A 13,303-nucleotide genomic window follows, 5' to 3' on the forward strand; every position below is an offset into this window, starting at 1 on the left:
ATGTCAGGATACAGTCCCTGCACCTGACAGCCTGGCATATTCTGTTCTAGACCCTGGAGGGTCACAGCTTCCTCAACAAGTTTTGGATGTTATTTTGGAGGCCAGACGGCCTAGTACAAGGAAAGTTTATGCTGATAAATGGAGGAGATTTTTTCTTTGGAGCCAAGCAAAGAGCTTTGATATTTCAGTGCCTAATTTGAGTGTTTCTCTTCAGTATCTTACAGAGTTACTAGACAAGGGTTTGTCTTTCTCCTCTGTTAAAGTTCATGCTGCAGCCATTTCTGCTCACTATGATTGTGACCCACCATTATTCTCTCATCCTTTGTTTAAGCAATTTCTTAGAGGGGCAAAGAACATAAGACCCCCACGTAGAGCTCCTACTCCTTCCTGGGATCTCAATTTTGTGTTGGAAAAGCTCACTTTACCTCCTTTTGAACCTGCAGCTACATCTGAGTTGAAGTTTTTGTCTTGGAAGACTGCTTTTTTGTTGGCCATTACGTCTGCTAGAAGGGTATCTGAATTACAGGCTCTCATGGCAGTTGAGCCCTTCCTGATTTTTCATAAGGATAGGGTATCCCTGCGTACTAACCCTACTTTTATGCCTAAAGTTGTTTCTAATGTGGCATTAAACCAATCTATTCATTTGCCTACATTTTATGCTGATCCCCAAAATAAAGGGGAAAAAATTTTGCACTCTTTGGATATTCACAGGCAGTTGCGTTATTATTTGAGCAGAACTAAAGGGTTCAGACAGTCTCAACAGTTTTGTTTCTTTTGCTGTGGGATCTCAGGGGAAACCTGGTTCTAAACAAACTATTTCTAAGTGGATTGGCCATTGTATTGCTTTTTGCTATTCTCATCATGGTAAGGAGATTCCGGCTGGAATCAGACCTCATTCCACTAGGGCTACTGCCACTTCTACTGCTTTTTTAAGGGGTGTAGCTACTAAAGATATTTTGGAGGCAGCTACTTAGAGTTCAGTGCACACTTTTTCTAAACATCATCATCTCCCTCTTTACTCCAAATCTAGGGCTGGGTTTGCCACTGCAGTTTTACAGGGCATGTTAGCAGCTCCCAATGCTTTATAATTTTGCCATCCTCCCTTTACCTTTGCTTTGGGATTCTACCCACTAGTTATGACTGCAGCAATGTGAGATGAAGAACATAGTACAGTTTTGTACCTACCATAAATGTAGATGTTCGAAGATCCACATTGCTGCAGTCCAATTTACCCTCCCTCCTTCCCCACTGTAGTTTGGGGTGGTTGGGTGTTTTGGGTTGTAAATATTGTTTGTACATGGGTGGTTGGATGTTTCTCTGTTTTTTGGCTATGGCCTTTCTTTTTGGGCCTTCTGACATCTGGGGCAAGAAAGACTGGGGATATGACGTCGGTCATGCGCTTTAGTACCAAGGCGTACTGACGTCAGATCTAAGAGACCATGACCGATGCCAGCCTAATAGTATTCGGGCCGACCGAGGACAGCGGACTACCCACTAGTTATGACTGCAGCAATGTGGATCTTCGAACATCTACATTTATGGTAGGTACAAAACTGTACTTTTTTTTTCAGGTGTGCTATGGTTTCCTTGCCCATTTTGACTGCTGATTTTAGATTTTGAAACTGGAGACAAATGTGTTTGTGAATCCAGCACGTGCCTCACACAAGTCATCACCCTGAGCATACTGATTGGTGTGTTGCAGCACTGGTACTGGGGATTGTCACTGCTACCAGCTGTGCACTTTCACTTCACGTTAGGGAGGTAAATAGATTACAGTTAACAGTGAACTTTCCATGTGGATTAAAAAGCACTATACTTAGCTTTACTAATCAGCATAGCTAGTACTGCATTTAGAAGGAAATTTGAAAAGTTACATGTTCCCCATAAACTTTGTGCTGTTAGTTTGAATGCAGTGAGGGATAATCATCTTGCTTTATACTTGCAGGGTGCATCTTTTTTTCCCTTCATTTTTGACCATGTATTTTTGGACAGCTGTGCTTCAAGTGGTTGCCGTCAGTGCAAGTCCATGTTTGGTATTGATATTTTTGTTATGTCTGTGGATAGGTCCATTCTTCTCCCAGTCCCCTATTTGGAAAGTCGGGGGTTCCTTCATTCCTTACCATCTCCCTGCAGCATTGCAGCCTTCTGCTGCCCTTTCTACCCCATTTGGCTGCTTTTCTCTTATTAGATTAGATTCATCTCTCAGCTCTCTGAAAATCTGTTTGGAAGGTTCCCAGTTGCCTTTCCTTCGGTGGGTAGATATTTACGATGTGTGCACCCCTGAATAGTTCCATTTCCTGATGGACTCCTTTGTGGTCTGCTGCTCCTTAGAAATAGCTTCTAACATTTGCTTCATGTGCACCTGGTGATTTTTGCCACTCTGACCATTTGAGCCATTGATTGGTATTACCCTGTTAGAAGCAATAGGTCACATCAGGTGTTCCCCTATACTCGGCCTTCTTGCTGGGCCCAGTGTAGGCCAAGTTGTTTCTTGTTACAATTGGCCTCTTGTTGGTCCTGCTGCAATTCTCTAGCTCCTTCCTCCTGTTGTTTTTACTGTTCAGCCCAGGCAAGGACCCATCAAGGAGGATCCTTCCTATTTAGGTGCAATATGTTCTTATTGGGTGCCAGACAGAAATTTGGGGCACTAATGGGCAATGCTTTAAAGTTTGAGCAGTAATGTGAAATTGGTATTTGTATGACAAGACTGAGATTACAGCTACAGTTGCAGGGGTGCTTCATGTATTATGGCAAGTTTTTGATTACCGTAATACGTGCTTTTTTATTGCACTTGAGTATGTATGATCATTCATGTGTCATATTTCTGTCATGAAGCTGTTGAGTTTTTGCTGCATCACTTCATCTGCAAAGAGGACCCAATTTTTAATGGGTCATGGATACCCTCCCTCTGTCCACTTTTGGTGGGTGATCTCTGTAGCCAGCTTTGGTTGTTAAATTTCTCTAAGTCAGGCTGTTCTGTATATTTGTATCGCTTGTTATCCTTGGGGTGTTAAATCTTTATTTGCAAGAGTGCTTATTAATGGGGTTGGGGTGCAGACTGGTAGGCATATTGGATAACAGTGCTTGTGAAGTAGAATTTTGACATTATAGTGCTCTTCTGTTCTAAAGTGCAGAAATTTTTGTAGGAAAGTGTCTGGAAGAGCATGCTTATTGGAGGAAAGGATGACTGTCTTACTATTCATTTACTGTATGAAGTGGTTTCAACTCAGATTTGAAGCAGTCTCTGCAGGCTTTACCTTAAATCTCTGTAGATGGTTTAATTTGCGCTGAGGCAGTGAGTCATCATCTGTGGTGTTTCTGATGTTCATATTTTTTTAAACAAACATCTTTATTGAATTACTGACTTATGACATATTTTCAGTTGCAAACATTATACATCATGCACCTTCTAGATAGTCAGTTGAACATTACATAGCTCATTTACTTCCTGCCTTCCCTTAAATCACATTCCTCCTGCAAAACATTATTATGCATGTATTGTTCCCACAATTGCATTTTTTCCATGTAGTTTGCTACTATCTTTTTCTAAAGATCCCACTTCCAGTATTTTTTCGCTGTTTACTGTGCTCACAACTTCTAGTATGGTTGGTTTAGACTGTGATTTCCATTTTCTAGTAACTGCTTTTTTGGCATCCACCATAATTAGACTCAGCAATGCCATACTATGTTTAGGCAATTCTGATTCTGTCTCACAGCTCAAAAATATTTCTTTAGTTACACCAGTTTGTTCACCCAGTAGTTCTGACAGAATACTTTGCAGGGGATTGTTAGTCTGCCAACTCATTACACTCACATAAAGTTTCCAATGATCTATCATCCTTATCACACCTCCAACATTTGCAGTCTACCTGAGGAAAAGCCCCCCCCCCCCCCTTGCTTATTCTGTACCTCTGATTGCAGTCATCCATATTGGATTAATCTCTTATCTCCATTCCTGTGTTGGCTTAGTTTTGCGGTGCTTTCTGCTGCTTCATGAATGTAGTGTTCTGTATGGTTATGGCTCTACTTTAGGATCTGCATCCAAAATCCCAGTCCCTCCTCATTTCTTGAGTTCCCCCCTGTTTCATCATCCCTGTCCACTTTGAATTATCTTATAGCTTTTGCTGTTTATATGAGCCTTAACTGTGTAGCTCTGAAATATCCCTTGGTCAGGTAATCCTAAACCACCTTGTTCTAATAAAAGGATCAACTTATCCCACTTGACCCTTGCCCTCCTCCCCTCCCAGGTAAAATCTGATGTTCATCATACTGATCGCTGGTGCAGTAGCCTTCGCTGTATGGATTATATCCTGCCAAGAATATAATAGCCAGCCAGCTTCCAAAGCTTCATGGTGTCTTCCATGTGCTGAAACAGCTGAGCTGAGTAAAAAGACATGCTGGGTGCCAAGCCCTTCAGAGCTCTCATGCCAGCAGATGGAGGAAGGATGAGCTCTGAAAGGGCAATGCTAGAAACAAAAAAAAAAAAAAAAATGTCCACACTCTGGCATAAACAACACACCAAAAAAAACAAGGTGGGATGGAGGGTGGGAGTGGCTACTGCAGCAGTGATTATTTGAACATTTACTTTTAGTGCAGGTTTGCTTGCACAACTATACTAGTTCATCATGTTGAACACTGCTGCAGTAGCTTTAGCCATATGGGTAGGTTACCCTAGCTTACTGCATTTGGGAGGTGGAAAGAGAAGGGTCCTGAAGCCCCTGAAGAATGGTCCTAGTAAAACCTGATCTATACCTAGAGAAGGACTCAAGCTAGTAATGCCCTGCAAAGATATGTATAAAGGACCAAGCTGCCACTTCTAGAATCCAAACCTTTCCAAAAAGATGAAGCCAAAGCCCTGATAGAGTGAGCCTTGATCCTGCGTACATAGTTTTGTTGTGGTGATTTATAACAAAAGGTAGAAATATCCATTTGGCAATAGTCTGTTTTGACACAGGTTGTCCCTTTACCTTCAAAAGAAATAAACATTTGATCTAACTATCTGAAAGATTTAGTTCTGCCAAGATCATACTAGAGTTGTCTGTGGAAATCTACAGTATGGAATATCCTTTTCCCCTTGTTTTTAGGTTCAGGGAGAAAACTGGGAGATGGAAAGTTTGGCTTAAAGTAAATTTAGATATCACTTTAGGCATAAAAGAAGTCTTATTTCTCAAAGAAACCCTGTTTCTATGGAAAATGAGATTGGGTTGACTCACCGTAGGAGCATTGCAACTCAGTCTTCTTTTACAGGTCATAGCAATTGGTAAAACAGTTTTCTATGTTAAGAATCTCAAGTCCATCAGATTTACTGGTTCAAATGGAGCAAGTGTTATCTCTCACATAAAATTAAGATCCCAAGGAGGGGCCACTGGTTTTCTTGGAGGCATCTTATACAAAGCACCTTCCAAAAACATTTTGACATGAGAATGTGCTGAAAGCGGAGGATCCATGGGCAAACGTGCTGAATTGGCCAATGAATGAACTTTGATGGAGGAGTAAGAAAGGCCATAAGATAGTAACTTCAAACAAATATTGTACAACCAGAAAACTACTAGCCCTGAATGGGTGCTGGTTATGTTATTGGCACCAAAGAGAAAACATTTTTGGCTGCTAATGTGCGATTTACTTGTCACAGGCATTCTTGCCTCCATTAGTATCTTAGGTTCATAGGTTCATAGGTTCATACTAGGCTATCTGCCCAAGGGCATTTATAAGCCTAGCCCATAGTTATGTGGCTTTCGCCACCCCTTTAGTTTGAATAAAAACTATGCCTATCGTATCTGCTGCATGTCCTCCGTAAACAGGTGCCTAAAGGAAATTAAGACTATATCATTCAGGCAGTCAGTTGAAGTTGATTGGGTTCAAGGTGCATCACACTCCTGATCTTGCCAGTAGATCCTTTCTGTAAGGAAACTTGTGGTAACTGGCCCTGACCATTTCCAAAAGAAGGGAGAACCACAAATGGAAGGGCCACAATGATCTTGGGGGATTCCTTTTGAATCTTCAGAAGTACCCTGGATAGTGTGGTAGTGTGGAGAAACATACAGGAACTTTCCTGTTCAAGTAATGGAAAATGCATCGGTCTTCCAGGTCTTCTTGTATCGAGTCCTGGAGGAGAATCTTGTCAGCTGATTGTTCAGAGAGGAGGTAAATAATAAGTCTACTTGAACTGTCCACAGTTCAAATATTGGAAGACTCCCTGATATAGTTTCCATTTGTGAGGGACACATTTGCTTTGACAGAATGTTGGATGCTTGCAGAGTGAGATTGTGTTGTAAAACTATATCTCTAATTCACATGGATAGTCTGCAAATGAGGTATAAACCTGGTTCCCCTTGCTTATTAATGTGCTACATGACTGTGGTATTGTCTGTAACTAGGGCCAGTGTTAACATTGTGGGGGCCACCAGAAAATGTCAAGTTGGAGACCTTCTGGGCACTTTAGTATAAGTATCACCTTGTCACTTCTACTCCCTCCTAGGCAACATTTTAGCTCATGCTGCAGAGTTTTAAGAGTACACACAGACTGAACTTTTTGCTACAATGTTCTAACATTACAAAATGCTTGTGTACCACACTGTGTTGGTCCATCTTACAGAGGGGCATTCATTTGCAGCAACTCTATGTACAGGGGTAGACAGAAGTAAAAGTGTGCCCCAGGCACTGTCTGCTGTTTCGCGCACACACACACACACACACGCCCTCCAGTGCTCGTCTCTGTTTTTTCAATTCTCTCAGGCTCCCCACACCATGCACATTACTAATTTCATCCTTTTCTCATATTTTGCTGTCCACATTAGCTTTTTCAGGAAGTACTAACTTTCTATATGTTCTGATGTATATTTTAAAGTTTTTTTTCCCTTTTTTTTACATGATGGTTTGAACAGAAATTAAGGAAATAAATTTACTGTTGCTCTTCAACATTCGTTTTCCTTGCATCCTTTCAACACACCTTTCCTGACCAAGACAGAGCAGTGATAACCATTTAGGAAATAACTCAATTAAGCCAGGATCCCCAGAAGCCATAGTGTTAAAAATGCTCTGGGATAAATTTGAGAACTTTCCCTACTTGAACAAAAAAAAAATCAGTCTGTTTTTTCATTCAAAGAAGACATAAGTTGTGTATGAGGTTTAAGGTTCAAAGTTAACAGAATATTAGCTCACAATAAACTAGCAAGGCAGTTTTTGTGAGGATGCACAAATCTTGCCTGACTCCTTCCTTATCACCCCCCCCCCAAAAAAAAGAGACATTTACTTCACATGCATCCCTTGGATGTTAAATTGGGATGAAATCAGAGGTTCAGATGGTCACAGTTATGTATTTTAAGTGACTACTCTCATATATATACGTAGCTTGCCATCTCACTTCTCACCCCTACGTGATGTATAAGCATAAGGAAGGTGAACAACTAATCACAATAATGCATTTCACTTTGTTGCTGCTAGATAGTTTGCTGCTTGTACAGTAACTATGGTAGCTTTCTTTTGTACATATGAGGTCTATGGGAAAAGGTCCCTTAAATAGTCATTTTGACTTTTTGGACTGTCCTAGGATTGGGGGGGTCCCAAATTATTTTTGGAAATCCCTTGCCATTTTTGTTTTGAATGTCTGTTTAACCATTTTACTGAGACTTTTTTTGCCAAGGTTGGATGCGGGTTTAGAGTACCCTTTACAAAGCTTGGAAAAGGGAAAACTAAAAAAGCTTAATGATTCCCTGTGTCAACTTACCCTTTTTATCACACTTTTTGATAACCTGTTCCACACAGAAACTAAAAACTAAATCTCTATCCAAAGGAGAATTTAAAATCTATTTTTTGCATCATCTGGGAGGATCTGGCAAATGCAGTCAGGCAAACCTCCTCTAAACAATACCAGTGGCCATAGCCATGGAAGTATGAACTGAGTTGTACACACACTATAAATAATGAGTTGTGACTTGCACAATGGATGCAACTAAATAATTTAAACCAGATTTTTTTTTTCTCACAAGAAGAAATTGCGGGCAAAATGTTCCTCATACTTTCACAATTAGCCAGAATAAGCTTTAACATACGAGTCTGCAGCAGTGATAATTCAAACATCTACAGTTATGATAAGTTTACTTATGCAACTGTACTTTTTTCCCCTCCACGGCTGTGCATCCATAGAATTAGTACTTAAACTAAAGGGGGTTGGGAAGTTGGTATAAGGGGGTTGGGAGGTTGGTATAATGCGTAAGGTGTTTACCTTACAGACGCAAGGTATAGGGATTCTTACATGGGGTAATTGGCTAGGCTTAAATGGCTCACAAGGGCAGTTAGCCTAGTACTAATTTACGAACATATGAAATATGGGGATGGGAAGACGGAGCACCTACATAAAGTGCCTTTTATGTTTTGTATGATGGGATGAATCATTGACTGTTTTCATGCTACAGCTTCAGCCTGTAGTAACTTGGGCAGTGTAGTAGAAGTGAAGAGGTTACTCTCCGCTGAGAACCCATTGGGTAACCCCACAATAGTTTATCTCCTTTCCTTGCGCAGGTTTCATGAGGAGTGTTTGTTGTCCTACTCCTGCAAGACTGGTTTAATACACTTGAAAATTGGATCGATGAATGATGCATGTAGCTATTTCTGTTATTTCCAATTCAGTATTTTTGAGTAATGAAAACATTTCTTTATTTGCAGTTGTACCAATGTGTGGATCAGACACCCTTGCCTTTTGGATACTGTAAATTCTATTTCAATACCTTTCGTGGCTGCGTTAAACCACACTGTTGGTTTGAACATGTGCCTAAACCAGGAGATGAAAAGGTAAGCAATTTATGGTAAATAAAGATATGTAATGCTTCATTCTGCATTTCGTTGCTGACAGCTGACCACAAGATTAACTGTTCAATTTTTGTTTTCTAGTATTTGTGATTATTTTTAAGATGTAAAAAAAATATGCTATGGTGCAGCTATAAACACTGCTAGTAATTCTGTTTTTATATGCTAATACTAATTTTCTATGACTTAATTCTTTTGGTGGCTATGGTTCCATTATTTTCTAAATAAACGACTTTAGATTTATTTATCGATATTACGTTTTTGGTATTTGTAGTTGAACAATTACAGTAAGTAAGAAAACGTTACATTTAAGATCTGTTATGAATCAAAAGTTTGTGTGTTTTTTATATAGATATATATATATATCTGCTAATCCAAAAGTAGAATATTGGGGCTCCATCTCTGGTCAAAATTGGCAAATTTTGGGGGAAGTTTTTTTTTTTTTTTCCTTGGTACTGTAGTGTCCACTGCCAGTTTTGGTATATGCTTGTTACCCTATGCATTGTGCGAGCACTGGCTTTCCTGCTGTACAGCTAGAGGAATAGTAATAATTTCTGTCTTCTTCAGTACCTTCCTGGGAATGAGATTTTGGGGATAACAATAGTAAGTTCCATCTTTTGGAGTGATGTATTAAGCTGCTGGTGGTGGTAGTGAAGTGGCTTTTACTTGCTGTAGCTTCTCATGAACAAAGACTAAATCTTTTGTGGAAGAAAGTTAATGGAACCTTGGGTCATCACTTCATAGAAATCTGATGCCAAATTCGGATTATTCAGACTGGAAGTGTACAAAACACTTTTTCCCTGTGTTCTTAAGAAGGCTGATGCTCCCCTCTTAACCCTATCTATAATGAGTTGACTGTCTCAAAAATCTCTCAAGGTAGCATATGTCCCAAGACCAGAAAACCTTCCTATTTCACCGTCAGTGAAGTCCATAACCTTCCATTTCACTTTCCGGTGAGTCAACAACGCTTTCCTTAGTGGGAAAGATGTCTCAGCAATTGTATGCCTTAGATCCATTAGTCATCTCTCCATTTCCAGTTCTCCTTTGTGGCCTAGGCTCTGAAAAAATAGGCCGAGTTCCATGGCTCTAGAATCAAGCAATCATTAGAAAATATCCAATGTGAAGTTGTTCTATCTCGCCATTCATTCTTTACTGATAGGTTCGGAGCCGATCCTCAGCTCTGACTCTGCCAACTGCAAAAGCTCGAGGTCTTTAGCTTGAGGGCAACTCCCTATCCCATGATGCACCATGTTCTTCCCTCAGATCTTGTTTGCCACTGCAACTTGATTGGATGTTCACCAGCGAATAACTTTTCTTATTTCTATATTATAGCTTTAGTTTTCGACAAAATTTAGTAAATTAGCATTAATAGTAGTCAGTGAGTGTAGGTTTGTGCTTATTATATTGGATTAGATATTTCGTCTTTAAGGCCGTTTTTTTGTGGTTAGGCTTTCTTTTCTCCCTAGCTCTCTGTGTTTAAAAGGAATTACTGGCCGCATTTTTTTTAGGCCCTTTAATTCTTCTTTCTCTTAGTTTGTATGTGTTAGCTCTTTAGTAGAGCATATAGAGAGATAGATATAGCATAATTAGTGTGTTTAATAGTGCTAGAGTTTTGGTCCTACATTATGTGAATGCTTTTTCTTGATACTTGGATACATCTATATTTCAACTAATTTTTCTTACTTGTACTAGTTGGATGTCAGCAAGATTTATTTATCTAGAGTCTGATGTTGAGACTATCCAGTTATTGTATTCACAGTGAAGATTTCAGTCAATTCTTTTTTTACCTTGGACATTCATAATAATTAATATAGATTGTATCTTCAGCCTTGGTGTGTGTTTTTACTAAAACACACACTGTATTCTTATTTGAACTTTTATATATATTAACTAGGCTTGTTTTCAGGGAGATAATCTATATAGATTGTTATATGACAGGCAGTTGAGACACAGATACACTTCACATAGTATTACATCACTAATTTTTTGAGACTCTAGTATATAACTTATTATTATTTACCAGACTTATATTACCATATCTATATTTTTTTGATAGTTATATTGGATTTTTTTCATCAGATTCCATTGAGGCACCTGTTGGGCTGTCATTTTTATAGATTAGGGTATTGTGTTTTTGGGGCTTAAATACAACATGTTGTGTATCATCAACACATGTTTATTGTTACCATATCCTTGGTGTCTGGTGTATATGTTATTCAGATGGTCATTTTTTAGTCCACTATTGATATACCATCTTATGGTGGGTGACTCTGGTCTTATTCTTAATTGACTCCCGTCCTTTTGATCCCTACATATATTCTATTGTTGGCGAATTGGTCTCTTCCTTGAACAGCTGTTCTATACCACTGGTTTTCAATATGGATTTGGACCAGATTCTTCATGGTTTGTGTGCTGATAGGGAAGATATAGCGATATTTGGTTTGGAGGATACCCCAAGCAACAACCACAACAAGAGCAACCCCAATAATGAGGGGGCTTGTGATTTGGCATTCTGTCACCTGGAAAAGAGTTTGAAGGGCCTTAGAGCCAATATTTGGCATCTAAGACTTTTTAAAGCTTATTTACATAAAAATTTGGCACCAAGAGGTCTCCGAATCAAGCTTCGTCCTCTTGTTGGCAGATCTGAACAGAGGCTGACAGAGGAATGGGATGAAGCGTTAAGAACGGGATCAATGGCATTTGTAAAAATTCTAACAGCATATTATGAGAGAACAGTGGACTCTATATTGTCTGAAGTTAAAGAAGTAAGCACGGAATGCCAAAAATTCAAATCTAATTCCAAATATTCGGTTTGTGTAGATAGGCTGTCCAAGGAACTAACCACTTATGATAATATGGTGAAAGACAGAAAAATTAAAAAATTTGCCAGGGATGTGAATGACTATGAAAGGGGTCAGCCCTTCCAAATACAAAGGACGGTGAGATTTAAAGATCAGGGATCGAACAGGAGTGGGGTCAAGTCTAGAAAAAGACCAAGGTCCATTTTGAAACTTAGTGACCAGAGTTACACCAGTACATCAGGAGAAGAGGAGTCATCTTACACCGACAGTGAGGGGGGCACCAGAACACATTCACCACTTAAGAAGAAAAGTCAATCTCATTTCCCTTTAGGTATGGTATCCCGAGGGGGGAGGAAACACAAGAATAGAAATAAATACAGACTCTATGACAGGGTTAGTTCAGACATTGCTGAATCAATAACTGAACCATTTAACAATGTTTTGAATTTGTCGGACCATGTACTAACACAAGGTCAACATAACATTCTTAATAAAGGAATGGGTTTTGTCCCTAGCTTTTTCTCTGACCATTATTCTATTTCGGTTGATGTTATGGTATTTTGTAGAAAACTTAATTTATGGATTTTTTTCTCTGATAAAGATCAACCTTTCTCTCAAAGATCCACTGATTTCACTTGAAAGAAATCTAGCTTTCAACCCCCCATGAATAAACATGTGGGAATTTTTCAGCAAGCTGTATTGAAAGATCTACATTTTCCTCATCATGAGATTAATATAGCTCAGGATAATAATACTTCTCAGGAGAGACAAGCACTTTCTGAACTACGACAAAACCATAGAATAGTGATCCTTCAAGCGGACAAAGGAGGAGCAGTGGTCATTCTTAATACTGATTATTATATACAGGAAGGCCTGCGACAACTATCAAACACCAATTGATACATGCATATGGGGATAGACCCTACCAAGAGATTTAAGCAAGATATAGACCAGTTTCTCAATGAGGCCTTAGAGGAAGGAATAATTTCACAAAAGACGGTTCAACATTTACAAGTCAGCGACCCTCAGAAACAAATTTTATATCTGTTGCCTAAAATTCACAAATCTATCACACATCCCCCAGGTAGACCTATAGTGTCTGGACATGGATCACTTACAGAGCCTTTATCTGTATTCTTAACGCAATATTTGAAGCCATTGTTGTCTTTGGTGAGAGCTCGTATACAGGACACAACGGAATTTCTCAACATTATTGCTGACACTCAATTGGATTCTGAGTGGCTCATGTGTACCTTAGATGTAAAATCTTTGTACACCAGCATACCACACTGGGCTGGTCTCCAGGCATTGGATTTTTGGCTGAAAAAAGCGGAATTATATCCACCAGGATTTAACACCTTATTAGTATGCATGTCTGAGCATGTCCTTAATAATAATGCCCTTTTCTTTCAGGGTGATTGTTATTGGCAATTGAGAGGTACAGCCATGGGTGCCTCCTTTGCCCCAATATATGCCGATCTTTTTATGGCGTATTTGGAAGAATGTCTGATTCTGATCCCCTACATAACATCTATCTGGTGGAAATGGACATCTGGAGGCTTTATCTTGATGATTGTTGGATGGTGTGGCGTGCGGATGCTGAATATTTGCTGGAATTTGTGGAACATTTGAATAACAATATTTGGGGTATTGAATTTTCCATAATATACCATAAGTCAGTTATTGACTTTTTGGAT

At 39.4% G+C, this 13,303-nt stretch overlaps 1 protein-coding gene across 1 annotated transcript in view; it reads left to right on the forward strand.

Moving 5' to 3' along the window:
* TOPAZ1 (testis and ovary specific TOPAZ 1) overlaps window positions 1-13,303 on the forward strand; it is a 1,272,938-nt gene that overhangs the window by 177,934 nt on the left and 1,081,701 nt on the right. Inside the window, exon 6 of the mRNA XM_044060400.1 lies at window positions 8,665-8,790. Within this exon, the coding sequence (XP_043916335.1) occupies window positions 8,665-8,790 (126 nt within the window). The remainder of the gene's footprint in view (window positions 1-8,664; window positions 8,791-13,303) is intronic.

Source organism: Protopterus annectens, chromosome 2.part0 (assembly GCF_019279795.1).
Source record: "Protopterus annectens isolate FY-2018-M chromosome 2.part0, PAN1.0, whole genome shotgun sequence".
NCBI lineage: Eukaryota > Metazoa > Chordata > Ceratodontiformes > Protopteridae > Protopterus > Protopterus annectens.